This window comes from Colletotrichum graminicola (genome assembly GCF_000149035.1).
Source record: "Colletotrichum graminicola M1.001 genomic scaffold supercont1.2, whole genome shotgun sequence".
NCBI lineage: Eukaryota > Fungi > Ascomycota > Sordariomycetes > Glomerellales > Glomerellaceae > Colletotrichum > Colletotrichum graminicola.
Window position 1 is genome coordinate 1255817 of NW_007361006.1, and position 23501 is coordinate 1279317.

General features: G+C 53.3%; 4 protein-coding genes across 4 annotated transcripts; 1 reads left to right on the forward strand and 3 right to left on the reverse strand.

Moving 5' to 3' along the window:
* Positions 1-789: 789 nt before the first annotated feature.
* Positions 790-1487, forward strand: GLRG_00803 (uncharacterized protein; the record flags this gene model as incomplete). Its single annotated transcript, XM_008091488.1, has 2 exons — positions 790-807; positions 1002-1487. 2 exons carry the CDS (start codon positions 790-792, stop codon positions 1485-1487), a joined length of 504 nt encoding a protein of 167 aa, XP_008089679.1.
* A 6794-nt stretch (positions 1488-8281) lies between these two features.
* On the reverse strand, positions 8282-10724 carry GLRG_00804 (uncharacterized protein; the record flags this gene model as incomplete). The annotated part of the gene is made up of 4 exons (XM_008091489.1): positions 8282-9356; positions 9512-9756; positions 10073-10524; positions 10685-10724. The coding sequence occupies 4 exons, from the start codon at positions 10722-10724 to the stop codon at positions 8282-8284; spliced, it is 1812 nt and encodes a 603-aa protein (XP_008089680.1).
* Positions 10725-19282: 8558 nt separating this feature from the next.
* GLRG_00805 (reverse transcriptase) lies at positions 19283-19987 on the reverse strand (the record flags this gene model as incomplete). The annotated part of the gene is made up of 2 exons (XM_008091490.1): positions 19283-19526; positions 19587-19987. 2 exons carry the CDS (start codon positions 19985-19987, stop codon positions 19283-19285), a joined length of 645 nt encoding a protein of 214 aa, XP_008089681.1.
* A 1913-nt stretch (positions 19988-21900) lies between these two features.
* On the reverse strand, positions 21901-22404 carry GLRG_00806 (uncharacterized protein; the record flags this gene model as incomplete). Its single annotated transcript, XM_008091491.1, has 1 exon — positions 21901-22404. The coding sequence occupies one exon, from the start codon at positions 22402-22404 to the stop codon at positions 21901-21903; it is 504 nt and encodes a 167-aa protein (XP_008089682.1).
* Positions 22405-23501: the final 1097 nt, after the last annotated feature.

The following is a 23501-nucleotide window of genomic DNA, read 5'->3' on the forward strand; positions in this document are numbered from 1 at the left end:
GACGCCACAAGGCCACGTTTGCTACGCTGGACGCATGTGCTTATCCGTCAGAACACGGCACCGGTGGCAGATGGCGCCATGAGAAATCCTTCCTAAAGGAGGAATCAACGGACGAACCGAACCCTGCCGTACCATCACAGCAATCGCATCATTCGCCATTTCACGCCCCTCCCCCACCAATGAAAAGCCCAAGGCTTGCCAAAGGTATCCCACCATCACTGCATGCTTCAACGAATGAAGAAGAGAAGTTTCTGTCCACCCATCAACTATTGCGGGCCGACGATCCCGGGAAGGGGGGCGAGCTGGCGTGTCGGACGCTGACAAGTCGAGTAGATTGCCGGACAATCTCGAGACAGCCTAGCAGCAGGACGAACACGCGGTCGCGTCATCCTAACCCTCCCTGTCCGTCTCCCACCCTATCGGTTCTTGCACAAAGCCTTCTTCCGTCACGTCGTTAACCTCGCCCGTCCTCGCCGCGTGGTTGAAGAACCCGGGTGCGGGTATTTCCCCTGCCGAGGAATGGGCGGGGATCGGCGCGGGGCTTGACAGCTCAAACAGGGAACGACACGGGCCGCGAGCCACCTATTAATGAATCATAGATGCATAGCCCCCGTATACTGACACAGAGTCAAGCTATGGCGTAATTCCGAACCACTGACTATAGTTACTACATGACTGTGTGTGTTAGATACTATGTATATTCCCCTGGGAGAGATGTCTGTAACTATGTGGTTACTTTAGACACCTAGACGGAGATTACCGATCAAGCTTACTTACTTTATAGTTTCAATGACCCATCTGTTAAAGGTGAGTAATAACTTTAGTCATTCATCCGGGAACACTCTCAGCACATTATGGGTAGACTGATATTGCAACACATTTAACGGCGATGGTGTGTATACATATACAGCTTACAACATTAGCCCACAACCAATCTGTGGTATGACTAGGTTATGAGGTTCATAACCAGGGATTCGCTAACATCACACAGCTCGGAACAGATTCTAAGTCCACAGTTGCGATGGATAAGTGTGAGAACGGAGATAGCCGCTCACCTCTTGGCTACTCTACAAACTTATGCATCAGCAACGGTGCGCAATGCACAAGCAGTAGGGCGTGGGCTGTATGCGGCACGCCGGGTGTCGATGGCGACACCAGGCCATTCGGCCCAGTTACAGAACCTTCAGGGGGCAACCCCAAAGCCGTCAGCCCCAGTGGCCCAACGGCTTGGAGCTGCGAAGTCTGCACTACGTCAGATAGATATTGCACTTGGCATTGGTCTGTTGCCAAAGACCGGCATGGCGGAGCGCCACCCGGAGATATGGAGGCTACGCCAACGCATTGCTGGCCTGCTGATGCGTTACACATATGAAAAGGAGTTTGAGAACCAGATTCGCATTGCCTTAAACAAGCAAGGCTGCCGGGGAAAGGCACATTCCAAGACTATTTTTCGGGGGATACCCGCCGCCGGTGACCGTTCGTCCTGATGCCGATAGTGGCCCGTGTGTAAGGCAGGGTTATGTCCTTCTTCCTTTTCTTGGTTGACATCAAAGTCAGCAGCCATCTTGGGCCGAAAACACCAACAACAAGTAGTCTCTGCCTGGCCGTCGGCGAAGTAAACGGCCAAGAGCAAAGACCCCAAAAGAAATACCATCTTCTGGGACATGACTTTACAAAACATCACAAGACTCGTTCTTCAACCATCCCCCAATGATGACATGACAACGAAGCGGCGGCGACCTTGACAGCCAAAAAGAAAAAAATAAAAGAAAAAAGAAAGCAGTGTACAGCATCGAGCCGATAACCCCCCGTCCGACACTGGCATCTTCCTCCACGTCAAGCGGGTTTGTACGATTCTCTGCCGTGTAGCCGCGATGGTATCTCCCTCCCTCCCCCTCCTCCGGATCGGGCAACGCGGCCATCAAAAGGGCGCGCCAGAGATCTCTGTTGGCGCTCTCCTGCTTGTTTTCCGCCGAAGCCGGGAGTTCAGACCTCGCCGACGGCGCGCAAACCGTCAGAGCCCAGCACCGCTCGACGACCAAATTCGAAGACGGAGCACAGAAGCGAATCCTCCACTTAACACCTCTAAAGCTATCTATTCCATCTACTGCGTGTCATCCAACGCCGCCGCCCTTTTCGCCCGTCCCACCCCCCCCTCCCACCCGCACACCCCGGTCACACCCACCCCTCCATTCGTCTCACAGTCCACACCACAAAGCAAAAGAGGACAACGCACGCAGATCGGCCGAAAGATAAACTCTGTCAGCTGATGTTCCGATATCCCCCCCCCCCACTTCTCCGCCCGCACGAACTAACCTCCGTCGTCTCGGCGAGTGGGGTGAGGGGGGAAAGGCTTCCTCCGGCGTTCTCCAGCTTCTTCCAGTCCTCCCCTTCGGGCGACAGCAAATAGTTGCATGGTCATAATGCTGGAGTGTAGTAACTGTGGAGATGGCCTGGAAATGTGACCCGTTCCCCAAACTCACAGCCAACGCCCCCCGCACATCACATCACACTTCGCGGGTCAAGTAGTGCGTATCAAGTGTGCACAGTGCTCTGTGAAGCGTGTAAAACACTCGTCACCACAAGAGCGTAGACACAACCGAAGGTGGAAAAGACAACTTGCGATATTCTCGCGCAGGTCCCGGGAATCAAGCATTTCGATTTCGTACTATCATATCTCATCGAAGCAAGAAAAGCACACACACAGAAAGACTAATACTACTCGCAAGAAAATAAAACCCACGAGAAAGAGAGAATGGGAAACCAGACAAACAAGGTCTGTCCTTTCTTTCCCTTACATGAGCCTCCCGCTCGTCCCGGTTCGAGTATCCTCCAAAACCCTCTTCCACCCGGAAAGCGAAATTTGTAAGACCGGCGATCCAATGGTCTCTCGGCTGGAGGGCACACAGCTCGTGGTTGTTGTATGGGACTTGTTTGTTCTTTGGCGAGCGAGCCTCTTTTTCTTTTCGGGGCCGTCAGATACGAACGGGGCGGGACGCCTTCATGCTGGATTTAGTGCTGCGAAAGAAAAAAAACGCAAACAAAGAGTCAGCTCAACCGTCTTACGGAGCTGGGTTCTCGGAGGATGAAGTTGGGCTTCCGGAAGAGGCGGGGGTTTCAACATACGGAGCAAGAGCCGCAAGAGCAGGAGCTGCAAGAGCCAGCGCAGCTGGAGCCGCAAGAGGAGCAAGAGCTATATTTTCGAAAATCAAAAACTATCAGTCTTGAGGTGAACCTTGCCAAGATGTCCGCTTCACAGTCACGGGCAAAGAGGAAAGCTGTAAGCGGGACGACGCTTGTTTTGGACACTCACCAGGGGGCCATTTTGAGAGTGTGGTGGGGTTAAGCGGGAAAAGTGCTTGAGTGTTTGTAAGTTGAGATATGAAGGGTTGAAAGCTGATGAGTCGGATGAAGAGAGAAGGGGAAAAAAGACTCGATTTGATCCGTGATATCCTACGGTTTATATAGCTGTCGTTCAACGCATTTCACCCCCCCCCCCCCTCCCCCCACACGTATCAGTCAGCTGGACCATCAGGCGGCTATCCGGCGAAGCGCCATTTCATTCGCGATTACGTGGAGGCAAAGGAAAAAAACGGGCGCGGGTGGGAGAGAAAGTGCGCATTGCCCATCTTGGTAGGGCCAGCCGCACACACAAGCAGATGGCGAATGCCTCGCGGCGGGGGGAGGGGAGGGGGGGAGCTTGTTTGGCGTAGAGAGATAGGTCTTACATGGCGGGTTGTGTGATGCCACAATCAGGCCGGCACTCCCCGCCAAGGCTTTGATCCATACCAGCTAGCTCTCCATGGGGCCTCGGAAAAGGTTGGAAAAAAGGGATCTGTTACCAACCGTGGTTTGGAACCGAATTCACGGGTTGCAGAGCTGTGTGGTGGGTGGTGCAACCTTGGAGAGAGGTTGGAGAGAAAGGGTGGGCAGGATGCCACGTTCGGGCCTGGGCCCACCCGTCGACGGGGAGCCGGGCTGTCGTGATTGGACCAGGAGGACCGGGCTAATGAGGCATCTTACCTGTAAGGAATATGCCATACTCACGGCGTGTTACGGCAAGGCGGCGGGCAGGGTGGAGTGCGCATGGCAGTCCGTGGTCGCGTGAATGGCATGTCGAGGATGAGCCTGGAGTGATCGTCAATAGCGACTGGACGACATGTCCCCGATAGGTGTCGCCCCGCCCCATCGTCGGTCAGATATTCGGTCCTAGATGGGCGTGAGGGGTTGTACTCGGGACGGGCTGGATCCTCTTGGGCTGTCGAATGAGGGGGGGGGGGGGTTCGGTTTTGGTGTTCGACAAGCCTCGGGAGTGGAAGACTCCAAGTGGACTGCTCCAGATGGGGGAAACCAGACGGCGGCGTTGTCCGTCGTGGTTGGATGTGTGTGGCGTGTGTCCGTTGGCGTATGCGTGACAATGTTATGTAGGACGACGGAGAGGGAAAATCTGCCTGTGATGCTTCTTGGCAGCGGCACCCGCGCGAAAACAAACTTTTGCGCCATCCCACACTTGTTATTCCCAGGTGATGCGACCCCCAGCCATCCCGCATTGGCTAGAGTCGGCACTAATAGTTGGGCCAACTGGGATCCGTCTGCTTACTAGGCAGTATCAGCCAAAAGGCGGGCAAGCTTAGACACACATGAGCAAATAGAAAGACTTGCGGTGTCAAACGATTAAGAATGAACCACGCCGGATGACCTTGCCATCCGCCGTCAGGGAGTAAGAAACCAGAATTGAGAATCAATTGAGAAACAAAACAAGGCTCTTTGAGAAGACGAAGCCAACGCAGAGGTGGAGTCTCACCAGTTTGAAACTGTAGGCTAGCCCCATACTGCGTAAACTTCATCTCTGCCTCGGTTCCAAGTAACCTTGCGGGTGGTCAGGATCCCGGTAAATCCCTATCAGACATGGCGTGAACAAACAAGAAGAGATAACTGTTAGCTAAGAGGCATCAGATGTCCAATCATCGAGAACGGCCGGCGGCGAGACAGACTCGTGATGGAGCCGACTTGCCCAATCAGCCAGCACCTAGCTGGCCCAAAATGAAAAGAAGAAAACCGAGAGAAGCGAGAGAAGCGAGAGAGAGAGAGAGAGCGAGAGAAAGGAAATTGTGATTCATTACCGTGGGGGGAAGGGGTTCTCGCAAGTCTGCCCAGCGGAGAATCCTCCCAGACACTGGGAGAGACGAGTAGCAGAGCCAGGCTCATACTGTGTGTGTGTGTGTGTGTGAGTGTGTGTGTGTGTGCGTGTATGTGTGTGCCGGGTTCTTCTCTCGCCTCTCTTCAATCTCTGCAACTCGAAGCTCTCGCCTACACCATTCGGTCGGTCGGTCAACATCAATACCCGGATCGGTCAGCTCGAACGCGTTGGCTGCGTCCGAATGATGGAGATGGCAAAGAGGTCAAGAACCAGGAAAAGAGCACAAGACCAGGGAGAGGACGGCCGTCCTTATATGTGCTCGCTCACCCGACAGCTTCTTTCCTCAGGGGGCACCTGGGAATGGGAGCCGCAGCGCTGGGCTGGCAAAAAAAAAAGATTGTCTTATCACAACCATGACAACCGTGGATGCGCTGGCTGTCTTGACCAAGACCAGCAGCAGCATCGCTAGCGATGGTTGGCGACAAGGCGATGACATGGCGGGAGATTCATCATGTGTGTGAGGATGGGCCATCAAGGTTGGCCATCCGGGTCCTTGAGACATGCAGGCAAAGGCCATCAGGGTTCTCAATTCTTGGTCGTAACCAGTCTGGTAGCTTCGCGCTGCGTGCCGGCCCTCTTCCTGTCTGAAGGGCGAAAGAGATGTTCCCCCCTCTCCATGCAGGTAGTATACGGTAATCCGTCGAACGGTTGTTCTTCAGGTAATCGGCCGTGAGGATTGTGGTTGTGTCGAAATGGGGAAGCCGTCCAATTCGGGAAAGCTGAAAGTTTCAATACCGCCAGACATCAATCTGTCCGCGCAACCCTCTTTGCTAATAGTGGATTATAACAGAGCCTCGGTCATCGAAGCCCGGACAGAAACATCGACTTCATCTCGCGTTGATGCGCCTCCATCTTTCCAAACTATTGAAACTGACACGCCGTTTCCCCTGCCTGGTCCGAGTCGGCCCAGGAAAGTGGCCCAAGGAAGGCTGACCAAGTCAGACTTCAACCATACAGAAATAGCACCTGGAATCAGAATGGAACGCTCGACAGCGAGGCATCAACGTCCCCGGACTGATGGGCGACAACGACGACGAGCGAACTCTTGTCAATAGGCACATTCCGGCCCGATCTCCTTCAAGGAGCCGACAACGCCGTGCGGACGGCAGCAGAGTCGCGATGGGTTTGTTGGAACTCAAGGCTCTGGCGTTATATAACGTCGCTCAGGACCGATCGACAGCCGAAAAAGCCTGCGTTGGTTCCGACTACACCAGGAAGCCCATGACCGAATGGGGAATCTTGATATTCGCCCAGAGTGGCCCCCCGTGCAAGGGGTCGACAAACACGACATTGTCTTTGCAAAACACCAGAAAACCTCAACAACACTACGTTGCAAGTTGCAAGTTGCAGTCCCGTATCATCGTGTCGTGGAGGGATATATCCCGAGCCCCCCGCCCAAGACCCGCAGTTATGCAAACTCCCGGGACAATCGCGCCAAGGACCCCGTAATGGCGCCATCTAGGGCACAGCGCCCCTTTGTTCCCAGATCGTGACTCCCGAACCCCAGATCCACGAAGGCCCCCCCCATCAATGACGGCAGTGGGCGGGTTCCTCCAGGCACATGGTCCCGTACGCGGGCCGTTCCGCTTGCGGTTCGGTCGACTGCAGCTCGTCGGCGCAATGCAGTTCAAAAATCGGAGAAGCACCACCGCAGTCGCCAAGATCATGGTACCGTCGTCGTCCTTGAAGCGACATTAGTCCGAGGTGACAGCGAAGAACGACTCATCTCTTGGTGGGCGCGCGTCCCGAACAGACAGCGACATGCTCGGCGTGTGGTCGGTTCTCCAAGCCAGCGAAAGCCAAGACGTTGGTATCCTTGTTTGCTTCGATGCTCTCTGCACATGGATGTCAAGGCATCGCTTCCTCTGTCGAGTAGCAGGAAAAGAAAAAGAAAAAGAGAAAAAAAAAGCAAGAGTATCAAGAGGGCGAAGATACACTTGTGCAAAACACCGTCAAGGGGTTGCTTGTCGGAATGACGGCCACTACCGCGGCTCACGTGCTCCTCGTGAATCCTACGAAGAGGAGGAATCGGATTGGATCCGCGCACGAGATTCATTCTGCGTTGTCTGCACCATCTCTTAGAATAAGAGAGTGATTATTCAACGGGCCCTGCAAACGTTACTAACAAACAGTCAGCCCTCAGAACACTTAGAAGGGGGGGGGGGCACAAAGTAGCCCAGGAGCACATGCTATAATGGGGGCTCATTGACGACAAACACACCCGACTCCGCGTTACTCCCGAAGCCCGAGCGAATCCCATCGACGACGATCGACCATTCCGGGTCCGGCGAGACGCGCAATGCGAGGCCGCCACAGACCTCCATCGGCCTTGATCGCTCGTTGAGTAGCGGGGATGCGGTTCGGGGGGAGAGAAAAGACTGAGCTACAGAGAGCGGGGAGGGGAAGAGGAGAATATGGAAGCAATCCGGTGACTTCGAGCAGTTCATGAGCCCCCCCCCCCGGCTCCTTCCGTTCGCTATTCTTGAACGCGAGAACCATAAGGACATACACCATTTAACGTACAAAGTCGTATATCGCATCAGCCGATTCCGTTACACACCCGAGTGCCATATCCACCGCACACACACCCTAGTGTCCTATGCCTCCTAAGCAGTCTGATCGAGGGTGTGACCCCAGTTTGCGAAGGTACCAAGTCCACACACTTTAGGAAGCGGCGCGATGGGCACAAAAATATGTGTTCGAATCAGATAGTAAATATCATTCATTGTTGTTCGCAAGGAGGAACTAGGGTTCCCGTTGCCAATGAACTCCCAAGCCTATGTATGATGCTGCGAAAAGGAAATAAGCCCTGGTTAATCCATCCCCGTCAGAAATCACCACAAACAAAGCCCAACTTGACACACACACATTGGATATCCACGACGGCCGTATCATGACTTGCGCTAGTGTCCTCGGCCACTTGACCGAGATATGCCATCCCTTTAACCATACGCCGAAAACAGAAAAACCACATTGGATCACTCTGCCTGCCTACTACTTCTAGGTCTGCACAGTGGTGTCGAGGCTTCTTAGAGAGATATCCTCAATCCTCGGGGGAGTGCAGCTTGGGGTTCGAGGCTCCTAAGCCCCACCTGCCTGAGCCGCAAGAGGCTGCTTATTCCGCCTGCCCAGCAGCGTGGCGCCATCGAGGCTAAGCTCGAAAGCACCCTTCTGCCTGTTACGGTCTCTGACTTGCTGGCGAGCAGCTGCGGTGATGGCTGCCGAGTGCTGGCCATAGCCCTTCTCGTTGATGGGCGCTTGGCGCTCGCGTTCGCGCCCGCGTTGTTGCTCTTGTTGGTCTCTAATCTGAGCGTTGCGCATGCTTTTCTCGAGAGCTTGCGTGGCCTGCGACGGCTTGTGAACGTACTCGGCCTCCTTGCTGTCAGCCATCTCTTGGTCCTCATCCTCGGACTCCTCGTTGAGATTGTTGAGGAAGCGAGCCGGTACACCACCCTTCGTTCCGACCTGCTTTCGGCGTTTCGCCTCTTCCTCTTGTCTGTGCACGGCGTAACCAACATCGAATACCTCACGCAGGTTGACGGCACCGGGGGAACGGAAGTCGTAGCGGCGGTCGCCGTCGACAAGCTTCGTAGCATCGAAAGCGCGGAGCATTTCAGGCTGGGACTTCTTCTCCTCTCGGGGAGTGGGGCCGGAGCCCTTGATCCATGGATGAGCCAAAAACTCGGTGATTGTGTATCGCTTCTCAGGGTCGACAGTCAGGAGGTGAGAAATAAGATCCTGGGCTGACTTGGAGATGTCATCCCACCAAGGGGACAAGAACGTGTACTGGCCCTTGGCAACCTTCTCTGTCAAGACCTCGATGCTCTCATCGTAAAACGGGGGGAAACCGCACAGAAGCGTGTAAAGAACGCATCCAAGAGCCCACATGTCGACGGATTTGGAATACCGCTCATCCTTGACGATCTCGGGAGCTGTGTACCCGACCGTTCCGCAGGGCGTCATGGTTTGATTGTCCCAAACAATCTTGGAAAGACCAAAATCGGCAATCTTGATCTGGCCAATGCCACCTGCTCCAACGCCGGGGACGAACTCGCCCTCGTCGACCTTGTCTTCGTCGCCGGGCTGCTTGGGCTTCGGGGTCTTGGACGGAACGATGGGAATCGGGCTGAACAGGATGTTTTCCGGTTTGATGTCACTAGAAAATATCGAATCAGCAAATGACGGTAGTCAAAGCATGATGACGTCACGAGGCTTATGCTGACGGGCATTTTACCCCTCCAGTCGCTAATGCACTTAGAGGAGTGCTCGACGGCCAGACCGTCCGAAGCGAGCGAGCAAAGGGGAACGTACCGGTGAACGACACCTCTTTCCTCGTGCAGGTATTCCAGAGCATTGGCCACTTGTACGATGACGTGCCGGGAAAGGTCTTCACTGAAGTATGTGAGGCGGACGATTTGGTGGAACAGCTCGCCGCCGGGAGCCAGTTCGAGGATGATGTAATAGTACTGCCTCGATTCGGAAAAGTCTATGAGCTTGATGATGTTGGGGTGGTCGAGCTGGCGCATAATTTGAACCTCTTTCAGGATGTTGGCTCTCTGTGGTGGCGTCAGCAGGATTGTTCGGGGATGTAAATGGAGAGCCATCCTCGGATTAACAATAGTAGAGCAACAGGTGTGTCGTAAAGTGAGGATGGCCCAACGAGAAAAGACAAATGAAATACTGAAAAGTTTTCGCACCTCTGCAGCCTTAGGGACCTTCTTGAAGTCCGGGTGTAAATGCTTGTTTCCCTAAGATCGCTCTTGTTGGTATGGGAATGCTCAGAGAAGGCGACAAGCACAAGAATAGATTGCTGAAGAAGAAATAAAACGAAGAAATCATGGTCGCGGCCGTAACCACCCAAACACCACTCACCTGCATACTGTTCATTTCATACTTGCGAACAACCTTGATAGCGCACTGAGCGGGGTATTCGCCCGTGGTATCTCGGGCACGATAGACATTGCTGAAGGCGCCATCGCCCATCTTCTCCAGCAGCTCCCATCTCTCTAAGCCGGGGTATCTCGGAAACTTGCTTTTGCTCTCGTTCTCTTCAGCAATGAGCTTCGCAATGTGGGCGCTGTCAATGTTCTTGCCCGCCTTGGAGGTCTTGTTCTGGTTCGGCTCGACGGCGTGGGCGGCAGCGTGACCGGCTTGCGCGACGCGGTTCTGCTGGTCATCGCCAGCGAGCGAGTATGCTTCGGGGGCCGGTTGAACGGGGTTGGCAGCGCCGATCGCTGGCTCGGTGATGCCTACTTGCGCCTTCTGGGGCGGTGAGTTTTGCTGCTTGGGTGACGTTTCGCCGTTGGCGGCTCGAGCTTGCTTTCCTATAGGCGATACACGTTAACGCCGTGGAGAGGAACGAGGGAAATAGAAAAAGAAGCATAGGGTCGAGTAGTGTAGCACGGAACTACACTGCATTCTCGACTAGTCGTAGGAGGACGGGACAACGTCGCAGTATGTCAGAGGAAGGGGGGACTGTCGTACCGTGTCGGATGAAGTTCTTAAGCTGCTGTATCGTCGACATGTTGATCGTTGGGGTCGCTGCGAGGAGCGATCGAGACGTGAAGTTATCCGCGATCCGGTACGTGTAGAGTGAAGCGTAAGTCGCAATTCAACAGGCGTTCGGCGGCAGTCGCAGCGTGCCCCGGGTTTCGAAGGGGGGCGGTTTGCTGATTGCCCTGTGGATTGGTAATGCGGAGACGGCGAAAGACGAGTCGTGGGGAGTATATGCTTTCGGAACGGTGCGATCTGCTGTAGTGGATTGTATCACGAGAAGGGGAGAGTGGAAAGATTGGTGCCAAGTCAAAAAGAGAAGAAATGCAAGGTTGAACACTTTGTGAAATGGGGGAGAAGGCAGCTGAAAGGGAGAAATTGTTGCGAGGGGGGATTTGTGGATTGTGTACGGACGGTGATGTTGACGGAGGGGCAACGTGGACTCGGATGACGGCAGCTGAAGGAATAGGCAGGCCAACTAAAAGACGGGGCGGGAACGCGGACTGCAGGAAAGCAAGCAAGCAGCACGTTTGTCTCAACGGAGGGAGGAATTGATTAGGCTAGGCTGTGTAGAGAGTGAGCTGGGGGGGGGGAAGCAAGCCAGAAAGCGACGACGCTAGGCACCAAAGCAAGAAGTGCGGGAAAATGAAGAAATGGGAATGAACCGGGGTGGATGGTTCAGGCCGGACAGGGCCAGGCAAAGAATGGCAGACGATGACGGCGTTGAGCGGCACGTAGTGTGAGGGTGAGTGTGTGGGTGTTTTGTGTGTACTGTGCGAACGCAGGGGCTGGACTGGATGCCTTCTGCTCGGGCTGATTTTCTGCACGGCGCAGGCCAACGATGATGACGGAGTGGGAATTTGGTAGGATGATGAGGTAGGTAGGCGTCAGAAGGCGAAGAAAAAGGTGTGTGGGAGTGGCGTGGATGGTGTCAATGGTGTCAATGGAGCGTGTGGTGTGTGTGAGACTGTGCAAGTCAAACAGGTACCGTGAGTACCAGAATGAATACCTGGTGAGTATGTTTTGAAGAGAGGCAGTTACCGAATCAGTGGTAGTGATGGAATCGATGTGGCAGTCAATACGTCTCGATGTATCCATACATACATACATACACGTTCTTGCAAGAGGAGGGCAAGGGTGAATGAAGAAGGCGGGAAATGGAAAGTAGAAAGAGGAATATGAGACTATTGGGATGGAGTGGATAATGGACGTCGATGAGAGGCGGATCGTGGTAGGAAAAAAAAAGACAGCGAGGAATGAAGCGGCGGCGGGCCTCGGGGCGGGGAGGAGGAGGAGGAGGGAGCCCAACAGAAAGCAGGCCAGGCAATAGTAACATTCACTAACAACACAGCTGGAACAGCAGCAATGAGTGATGGAGGGCGGCCCCGTCTTGGATGCACCGGCAGTAGTACCAACAACGGATTACGCGCAGTAGTGGGCGTGCACGGTGACTGGAAACCCTCCTTTCCTTCTTCCCTTTTCTTCTCTGTCAGCATTCCATGGAAACACATCTGATGACTGGCCGGCCCACACTAGGTAGGTACCTCGAGATACGAATACCGCAGGTGCGCCCGTCTTGGTTCCTCCCCGTCATGTTAAACAAAGGCGGGGGGGCACCCGAGGCAGGCGCCGCAGAGACCCAACCTTTCCTTTCCCATCCGTCCAACACCCCAACACGCAAGACGGAATGTGCTACATACTGTGTAGTACACTACATAGGACTGTGCTTTCCTCTCCTACTGCATTGATCGATCGGTCTGTCTTGCTCTTTTACTCTCCACGGCATACATACACAAGTCCAAGTACATCCGTACACGCACATGCGTACGAACGAACGTGTGTACTGCAGGTAGGCATCTTTCCCAGCCTTTTCCGTAGTAGCTTCCTTCTTTCCCTTTACCACTTCCCCTCCGGCTGTCCCGACAGTGATGTTTTCAGCGGCCACCCTCGTTTCAAATCGTGGTTTTCATCACCCAAGACGCCCGTCACAACCCCAGATCCATCCGACGTGCATCAGATCCAGCATCGGACACAGACCGACAGGGTAGAGTACTCTGGTTTGCTGCACTAGAAGCAAGGAAACGGGATGAGGGGAAATTCCGCGGGAATCAAGGCCATGCTAATCCACCCTCACGTTCTCCGGCCCTCCTCCAGTTCACAAGTACCGGACGCCAGGTCGAAAAGTACTATGTAATGACATAGCACCATGGGTAGGAATTAAGCTCGCGCATCGAGGCACACCGTACTGAGGACACTGTGCTCCGGCCACGGACCGTCGCCATCATCATGCCAAGAAAGCAATTCTCGGGTGGCGTTGACAGCGCGCTAATAATGCCAGCCGCTTGTCTTAGGGCGCTGGTGCGCAGCCAGACGGCGATGACACTGTGCGTCTGTGACAGGCGGGGACTTGACATAGGTATTGGACATGAAGGAACCCTTCCTTGTCAATTTTCAGAAAAAAACAGAAGAGAAAAAAAAAGAAAAAAAAAAGGATCGTGCTGATCTTTCTGCCTGTGTATATTCTGCGCTCTCTATCCATCTCTCATCCACTGTAAGTGAAGTCACTCGAGACCTGGCTCAGACAGAAGCCAAGTTGGGCGGGTGTTCCTGCAAGAGCCAGTCCAGATGGAAGAGACTCGATGACTCGTGAGATGCCCAAAACCGCATTCTCCTGTTCTCCATGATTTGGAGAGGTCTGCCTAGCCAGGGGGGGGCAGGACCAGGCAAGGAACCGATCGACCCAAAATCCGAGCGGAGGGAGAGAGAGAGAGAGAGAGAGCCCACGAGCAGAGCTCGCTCGTCTTGCTTTCCCAATTCTGGATCAATGGCGCGTTCCACTCGTTTGGATGGCGGGGCCCCCGTTATGACGTCTACCTCATCGTCATACCCGCCATTCCTGGCAGGGATTTTTATCATGGGAAGCAAGTGCGCCGTCCAAAGTGGAGGGAGGCACCAGGGAGAGGGAAGGGAAGGGCCCCATCGGAGGACCTTACCACATGTGCCTGAGGCCAAAGCTCGGAAATGGTGCGTGCAGACCCATGATTCATTACTCAGCCCGAGTAAGGCACGTGCCGGGAGCCCCACGGACCCTCGTTCGTTTCTCAGTCGCCAAAATGTGACTCTGCCGGGGTCCCCTTTCCTCTTTGATCGTCTCTTTTCCTCGTAATCCGCCTTTAGTCGCTGCCGCTGTTGGTCTGTCTGTCACTGCCCTGGTGTTTCCGCGCACTCTTTACTCCATACACTACGGATACAGAGTAGAGTGTATCAATCATTACCTACGGAGTACATCGTACTACTATTATTGTACCGGCCCTGGTTCGCCGCCGTGGAAGTGCTGATTCCCGTCGTATCCGCCTCGCATCTACCCGCGTCACGATGCACGTCCACTGCTCCATACTACAAGTAGCATTGCTCCGTCCGCCTTGACCAATCATACCTGATTTCTTCGCTTCGCTCTAGCACCTACCGAAGCACACCCCGCAGCAAGCCGCAGGTCTATCCGTACATGTAACCGTATGACCGTATGGTACAAACAAATAGGTGGTTTAAGATGATGAGTGGCTTCTGTGGCTTGCTCATCTTCGCTCATCATCATTTCGCTGACGACAAACGGACACATCTCGATTTGTGTTTGCCAGAGTGCAGCCAGTCTTTCACCAACCAGTCCAGTCCTTGCCTCTGGCTCATCATCCACGCGACGCGGGGGGCCGGCCGAGTCCGGGATTGAGCTATTGGCCGTTTGGTCCCCGTTTCCTCTGCCTGCTTGCCTGCATGCGCATGCGCGCAAGCCTTGCTCCCTCATCAGCAATGATCTCATACCTCGTCCCTCATCAACTCGAGCCGGCCTTCGCAACGGCACGCACAGTAAGTAGTAACCGATCCTTCGTCTCTGATCGGCGGACATTCTACCGTGCAGCAGAGAAAGAGCACAACGTTGTCGACGAGCCTCCCTCTACTGCGAGATCGACGCACTTGTCACAACATCCTAGACATTCCATTTACGTTTTTGAATTCCTCACGCAGCCGAAAAAATAAAATAGGTAAAAAGAATAAGGCTAAGAGTGCCTCATGGACTGGTCCAGACCACCGCCCGCGCACGAGCCACCTTGTTCCGCCATTCCATGTGGCGTCACGGTACAATTATCAATCACACCAAGTTACTAGGTGGGTAGGTATCCGTACCTGCCTATCTAGGTGAGCGTCATCAGGGCCTTCCTGCAGCACCAGCCACACCCAACCCTCTTCACTGCCTCGTGGGCGTCACCAGCCACTCTTCGGTCTCGCTTGTCTACCTAAATGTCGAATCCTGTCCTACTGCGAGCCCTGGCCAAGAATTCGAGACAACAAGCATTTTGAGCATTCCATCCAGTCAGCCACCCCGCGATTCCCACCGGCCTAGACCCAGTCTTGACTCGTCTTGGTTGGCTGATGCGTGTGGCGAATGAGGGTTATCCAGGGAGCAGAAGAGCGTCGACTTACACGCACTGGGACATTGCATCACCGACCTACATAACGTTGGCGGTGCCGGCCGGCATGCCTAACAATACTATACAACCAGTATTCGCCTGTTTTTCAGCTCATCTAGCGCGCTCGACAAACCCAGCGTCGGATGACTTCACCCGAATCCGTAGCCCTGCTCCTCCCTAGGTTCGGCCGTCATCCACATACCTGCCACCATCAACGACATCAAGCGCGCCTCATCGTCGGCACTCCACACTCAATTCCCATGCCGATCTTCCTCCCGCTGGGACGGCTGCTTGAAATTTCATCCAGCCACCATGAGAGCGTGCGCGCGCCCGTGCTGAATCGGGAGAGGATCCCGTGCTGGTGCCAGCGCGATACAGAACACACCTTGACGTCATCCCACCGTTGGACAGGCCTGCATGTCTTCCCACGAGGGCTTCCACGGTGTGTGAAGGTGACATAAGGGGGAGAGGCCTGCACAAATCGACACCCGCATTGTCATCATGACTTGGCCGTTGCTGTCTCGGATGCCTGCCCGTTTTGTGCCGGTTGACAACATCAAACAAGCGAGGCTACGTACGTCCTTGGTGGCTCGGCGTGTCTGGATGTGCGGCTTAGTCTATCCTGACGTCTTGGGATCGCCCCCCCTTCGGCGGCCTTCTTACCCTGATTTCGAATCCCTTGCAAGCATGTTTTCATGCAGCTTTCCCTGGCAAAGACTGAGACGCCTAGCCGTGGACGATTGGTTCCCCCCGTAAGGTCGCCGCACAGGCACACAATGCTACAAGTTTTGCCTGACCATCGCGGGAGCAAGTTTAACATTAGCCCAGGCCGTCACGCCGGTTCCACGTTTTTGCGAAGGCCTCCACAATGAAGTCATTTATGCCCTTGTCCCCTCCCCAAATCTTGATCCCCCCCCGCAAACCCCTTCCTGCCGGCAATCCGGATCGAAAACCACTGCTTGATAACAGCCAGAGCCCGATGGACGGGCTTGGCTTCGCGCCATGGGGGCCCTGTGATATAGATATTATTCGCAACGGCATTGCGCCGTTGTTTCGAGCAAAAGGTCGGCGGCAAGATGGGCCATGCCTTGGATCACCTTCCAAGATTCCCCACCTTGGGCTTTCAAATGGGCTGGCCAAACACGCAAGAGGCCAGACTAGAAAACCAAGGGGTCGTATTCCCCCCCCCCCACAACGCTGTTTTCTGCTGCCATGGGGTTGGTTTTGGTTGCCCGAATCATCTGTAAGCCGTTGAAGATTGGGGTATCATTGGGCCGCAATCACAACCAGAAGCTGCTCCACAGATTAGCCTTTGCCCACCTCTGGGTTAGGTACCTGAAACCAAACCCTTTTCCAACACTGGGTTGTTGTTGTTGTTGTTGTTGTAGTATTTAACGCCTGGTACGTTCCTGAAAAGGACAAAGGGCGCCTAGGGCAGCGAGCTCTGAACTATATACAACGTGGTGTGTCCAGCCAAACCGTCAAATCCAACTGTCCATCCGTCCATTATATGTCTCAGGCCAACCATGTCTAGGATGTCAACTTTAAGAGTGGTCGTTGCTGTCAGGTGCCTATGGGCTCCTCAGCTGCCAGACGCCTTTACACAATCTGCGCCCCTCCCCATCTTCCCTGTGACCATTGTCACTGGTGAGAAGGGGGGGGTTTTTGTGTACCTTGTCGTACAGTGCTACTCGCACATCCATGTTCTGAGCTGGTACTTCTGTGCCGGGTTTCCTACTCTGTGTACATATCTACAGTGCCGGTGTTGAGTTGTTATAGAGGGGTGAGAGGTGGGTAAAAGAGGTGGAGGGGGGGGGGGAGAAAGGAGAGAAGAGGGGGACTTTGTAGTGTCCTCCATCTGCACTTAACACTGCCGTCTAGCCCTGTAGGCTAGGGGGTATCATAAACAGAGGTGCTAGATCAAAGATAATCCATAACAGAGCTTAGCGCCCTGTGGTCCGTCGCTTCCATCCAATAAACGCCCGCACTAGCGCTCGGCTTCGGCCTTGTGCTATGCGTCTAGAGGTCACGCAGGGGAGACCTTTAGCCACAATAGGGTTACTAGGTAACAAGCTAGATACATATTTTCTGCCTATTGTAGGCATATTGTGGAGTAGAAGTCGTTGTCTTGGAGGTACTGTATATAGTACCAGAAGTTGTCCCTAATTATCTCGAAGAAGCGTTGTCTGACTGTGTCCTCGTTAAGGGGTTGTTTCTTGATCCTGCGGCAGCAGAAGGGGTGTAAGGGGGCCTTAAGCCTCCTGCATGAGCACCTCTTGTTAGCGTCAGGATAGTTAAATCTGTTGTAATATTGTGCGAAATCTCTGTAGCCTGACCTTACGGCAACCAGCCAGTAGAGTTCGGTCCTCGTAAGGTTTTTGATTTCTGAAGTAGGCTTTAGGCACGCCGTGAGTTTCAGCCGCTGGTATCTATCTGGTTGGTTGTTGTCCCACTACTGCCTAAAAGCGCCTCTTTGTTGTCGTTTTACTTGTCGTTTTACTGTAGAGTATGTCGGTGCACGTGCCTGTAGGTCGGCCGGCCTTATCTTGGCCCCTTCCTTTGCTAGCTTGTCTGCTAGGTCGTTACTAGCTATCCCTCTGTGTCTAGGGACCTATCTTATGTTAACTGGTATCCTGTATCTGTTAATTGTGTTAAGGGAGTCTTAGAAGGCTTCTTGTGATGAGACCGCTGGTGTGCTGTTAAGGCCGTAGATTACCGCTAAATTATTAAGACATATTATGATCCTACTGGCCCCGTGTTGTTACGCGTGTTCTAGAGCAGCGTGCAGCCCTACGCGTGCTCCCTCTGCCTTAGCGTCATATACTTTGGCGTTAGGTAGCCTCCTTTGCCCTTAGTGGACTAGTGTCTAACCCCAGAATACTGCGTAGCTATATCCTGTCTTGTCTTCCTTCTTTTAGGAGCTATCTATGTAGGCTGTAATGTGGTCGTGCGGGAGGGCGATAAACTACGCCTTATGTTCCTATGCTGCCTGTATCTTATCTGTAGCGTCTATTGCCTGGTACGTTAATATACGCCTGTAGCTTCTAAACTAAAGTTCTAGGCGTAGGAAGGTTAGGGTCGCCCTTACTGCCTCTACTAGTGTTGTAGGCCTGACTAGGCCGCCTTTCTGGTTAGTTTGTCTGGCTCCTGAGATCCTCTGTACTAGGGGATGGGCTGTGTTAAGTCGGCTAAGCCTTAGGCTGTATTGCTGTCGCGTTATGTCCAGAAGTATAGGGGCTGGCGGGGTGCTGGTTTCTTGCATTATTACGGGGGACGGGGTGGTTTTCTACGCAGGTAGACAGCTCCTGAGGGCTCTGTTTAGCGCCGCCTGTATTTTGTTAATATGTTGTGAGAGGCCGTGATGTACCCTTAGGTGCTCCCCTTTTCTTATCTTTAGGCCAGGCCTATCCCTACCTAGGTACTACACCTTAGAGCCGTACAGCGCTTTAGGGATAACAATTGTGTGAATAGCCTTTTGCATGAGTGTTAGGGGGGCACCTTGGTATACTCTGTTTAGTCCCTGGATATGCCCGGCCATTGCGCGCGCAGTAGCCGTGCGCTTTTCGATGTGTGTCTTGAAACTGAGCGTGCGGTCAAGATGTACGCCCAGCCATCTCATGGTCTTCCCCGGGGTGATCTCTTCCCTATCGTGTAGTATGGTAAGGTTGTCTGTAGTCCGGGCCCTAGAGAAGTGTAGTACTTCTGTTTTCCCCGTGTCAAAGAGTATTCCGTTCTAGTGTCCCCAGTCTGTTGTCTCATCTAGGATCCGTTAGGCCTGGTCCCTACTGTCCTGTTCTGAAGCTCCCGCGCAGAGAATTGCACAGTCGTCAGCGTATCCGAATCTTGTCCAGGCTGGCCTGAATCTGTGCAAAAGCTTAATATAACAGAGGTAGAGCACTAGTGAAGCCGGTGACCCCTGTGGGAGGCCACAGTGGAGTTGTTTAAGCGGGGTAGTGCTTCCCTTAAATCGTACTCGTGTCCGTCGCCCAGTTGTGAATGTGTGTACCTATTGGATCAGGTTATGTGGCCAGCCCTGCTCCCGCAGTATCCTGACCAGGCGGCCACTGTTGACTGTGTCGAAGGCCCCTTTTATATCCATTGTCACTATGGTGCAGTGCTTTCTTTAGTCCAGTGCTGTTTTGACGTCGTGTGTAAGCGCGGCTACTATGTCCGTGGCTGAGCGTCCTGGTAGTGCTCCTGCTACCTGGGGGTGTAGTATGTTGTATTTGACAATCTTCTGCGCCATCCTTCTGGCCACCAGCCTTTCAAGGCCCTTCCCAATAGTCAATAACAGCGATATAGGTCGCCAGCCGCCAGGAAGGCTAATGTCCTTGTTTGGCTTTAGGATCATCACGGTCTCAGCGTCCCTAAATAGCAGTAGGTAGTGCCCCTACGTTAGGCATACAGCAAAGAGTCTGTGTGTATACCCCTGTATCTGTAGCCAGGCGGCCCAGAGGAGGGTCATCGTTATCCCGTCTACCCCCAGGGTAGTATTTCCGGCTCCAAGCAGTACTGATTCCACTTCCTCTAGGGGGATAGAGTCAGACCTTTTTATCCTCCGTCTAGGGACCACTAGCGTGTATAGATCGATGTCTGTGTCGGCGTTAAATCTCTCCAGTAGTCGTTTCCGTAAGACGTTAGCCTTCTCAATGGGTGCGGTGACTATGTTTTCACCGTCCTGTAGAGGGGGTGCCCTGAGCTGGCTGGAGGGCTTATGCCATCCCATGACTCGGTACATCTCCTTGTCTGTGTCCATCTTGTCGATCTGGTCTGTCCAGTATCTTGCCTTGGCTAGCCTTACTTCCTTCCGGAAGGCCTTAGCTGCCATTCTCTCCTCTTCTTCGCCTCGCCGTCGGGCGGCGCGGTATTCTGCCCTCGCCTTAGAGCAGTCTGTAGTCCACCACGCTGTCGCTTTTACCCTTAGATATGTCTTCCCCACTATGGCTGCTGCTCTCTGTAGTAATCCGATAAGTGTCGCAGCAGCCTTGTCCAGGGCCTGTGGGGTGTCTGTTTCCTCTGGCAGAAGCCAGAGGCTCTCAGCGACCTCGTTTGTAAACGCTGCAATTTGTTCTAGCGTGCTAACTGTAATTTTAGCTTGTGTTTTAGTTGTTGCCGTAGTGATTAGGGGCAGAAGTGTTAGTAGTGTCAAGTAGTCTAAGCCCGTGTAAAGGTGTTCTACCACCTAGGTTATGGCCCAGGGGATGTTTAAGAAGACTAGATCCAGTGTGTTTCCTCTATTGTATGTAGGGACTCCTGGTAGGCTAACAAGGGCCATCTGTTGGGTGTCCGCCTAAGCAGCGATCCTGTTTCCCCCGAAGTCTGGCGTGACTCTAGGTTGCCACATATAGTGTTTTGCGTTAAAGTCTCCTGCTACTAGTGTCCTCCTTAGGGGGTTCTAAGACTCTAGTAAGTCTAGGACAGTTGTTGTCCCCAGTTGCCAGTACACGTTCAGTAGTATCGTCTGTTAGACAATAACCCCAAGGATGTCCCTTAACAGTAGCTAGTTAATATAGTAGGTGTTATTAATCTAATGTGTTGTTCTAACGTATGTAAGCACCCTAGGGCGGGTGCTAGTGTCTGTCCAGCTGGTCACTAGGGCGTATAGTTGGTAGTTTAGGTGTGTCTTGGTTACGTTTAGGGTTCTGTTTGTGCTGCAGAATAGTTCCTAAATCATAATAATGTTAGCCCCCTTATAGTCGCTATAGTGTAGCGCGATGTCGTGTGTTGGTCCGCACTTGTGTGTGTTGGCCTAGAAGATCTTTAGTTGTTCTTTTATAGAGGGGAAGAGGCTGGGATTGGTGTCCCCAGCTCGGGCGCGGGGGTAGTGCCTCCTTTGGAGACCTCTATGTTAATTGCTATCTTAAAGACGCTGTGTTCCTATATGTATAGGGTTTTATCTGTAATTTGTCTGCTAGGGCTTAGTGTGTCGTCTACGTCTGTCCCTGGCGATCTTGGTGGTGTGTTTTGTGCCTTGTTGTAGAGGGCTATTCCCTTCTGTCTGATGTTCTGTCGTTGTGTCTTTGTGGGCCTCTCGATCAACCCGTTGCTGTTCTTTCTAGGCTGTAGTGGGCAGCCCTCGTGGCTGCTCTCGTAGGGGCCCTTGCAGTTTGTGCACTGTTTCTGTTGTTTACAAGGCTGGTCGTTATGTTCGTCTTTCCGTGTCCCGCAGTTTTAGCAGACCCCTGGTCTGTGGCATGGACGGTTCGCGTGCCAGTCATAGCATTTAGTGCATTATACTGGCCGGTATCTGTCGTGGAGTTGTTAGGATAACATGCTGTCAAAGAGGCGGAATAGCTTCACAGGTGTCTCTAGGGCGATAATCTAGGTCTTGTCTTCGCCCTCTGCTAATCGTTTTATAACATAGTGTCGTTTAGGGTTAAGTCTTGTTGTAGTGAAGATTTCTGACTTCATGATGTCGTCTGTTATAGTGATTCTGTTGCCCTGGTAGTCATAAGTGTGTCCTGGGACTCCCCTGACTCTGTAGAAGGTCCAGGATTGTTTGCCGTCAATATTAGTTACGCCAAGCTGTTCAGATAGCTAAGTGTGGCAATCAAGTATGGTCTGTCGGATTCTTTCGCTTGCTGGGGTAATGGCATAACCGGTTGGTACCCTAGTCGTCTTTTCAACATCTGTGTCTTGGATCTTGCAGATCTTAACAATGTCTCGGTGGATAGTGGAAGTAGGGACTTTGGCGTTTGGGATACGGATGAAGAGTCGTCTATCTGTTGTTGTATCGTGTTGTTAAGATCGGATTCGTACGTTCTCCTTGCCTCCTGTAGGTCTCTGAGTGCCTTGTCCCTTTGTTGGTCCTTGAGCTGGAGTCCCCTCCTGGGGGCAAGACCAGCCCTTGATCTTGTTGCTTGTCTGGGCTTGCTGTTGTTGTTGCGGGGTGTGTCGCTGGTAGGGGGTTCCATTACTGAGCGCGCTGATGAGTAGGTTGGCGTAGTAGGTGACTGCTTGATCGTGTCTGCCCTCTTTTCGTATCTGTCGCAGGGACTGCTGTAGGGATTTAATGAGGGTGTTCCCCACGTATGTAAAACTGTCGTTGAGGTTGGTAATCTCGCTAAGAGTGTCCTTAGGGGTATCGCTCCCCTGACTCGTGTTTGTTGTTGGTCTGTGCATAGACGCGTTAATCCCAAGCTTAGCTCTAAGACTGGCTGAGAGCTGGGAGAGAGTGGCGTCTGGTGGTGACGATGTGATGGTGATAGCAGTTGGTGAAGAGAACTCGACTCTCTTGCGCTTCATTGGGGAACCTTCTGTGACCTTAGAGGGGCTGGAGTCGAGAGTGACCGCGCGCGCCGGCGGCCGGAGGCCTGGCCGGCGTGGCGCGGGTGTCGCCGGCCCTTGGGCCGGCATTAGAGTAAGGGGGGTAGTGTTGCGCGAGTAATGTGTCTGTTAGTTGAATTGGTGTTTTGCACGCTTAGGAACTAACAGTTCCAAAAGGTGAGGAATAAAAAGGAGGGAAGGTTGTTTCCAACACTGGGAGAAGGCCGGGTTTCTCCTCGAACAGGTTTTCTCTCGGGTACACCAGCCGGGGGGGCTGTGGAAGGCGTGGTGTGGTGTTCTGCGGCAGACTCCCGTAAACCGAAATGACGTTGTCTTTTTCCCGCCTAGCTATCTAACATTGGATGACGGGAAACTGGGGACTTCAATCGCGCCTGATCTTGATAGGATGCTTTTCTGTCTCCTGGGCACGAAAGCTCGGTGGTGTGGGAGACGAATGTTGGATGCAGGTCTAGGTCAGCATCATGCTAAGTAGCTACTGGGTCTGTTTTGTTTCCAACACGCTCTTGGACGATTACTGTCGAGCTGCCTCATCCATATGGTGAGGGTTAGGGTCACGTATTTCCATAATTGGGTTGGCCGAGTATCCGTTGTCATATTTGCCAAGATAAGGCTCTTCTGACGCTCATCTATGTTAGTCCGTGGTGGTCATCCTGCCTCCTTAACTGCTCCGTTGGCCAGAGGATGTTCAGTTACACTGCGTGGCCTGTCAGCACCTTCCCCTTCCCTCGATATAGCTTGTCTAGGTCTAGAAGGAGGCAACATCGACAAATTCCATTCGGGACGAGGATTCCGGGGGCCCAACGACGAAGAAGAACGTCGTCTCGGTTACCGTCCCCGTTTGTGGATGAGATCCATCCCCCTTCCTACAGTACTGGGTCAAAGGTCTGGCAACAGCAATAAGAACTACCCAATTGGGAGTCACAAAGGGGGCCCATCAGCTTGGGGTCACTTCACAGTGCGCCGCCAAAGGACGTGTGTCTCACCACCCTACGGTTGCTGTTTATTGGGCCATCCTTATTGCTGTTGTCAGACTTTTGACCTGGTGCTGTACCTTT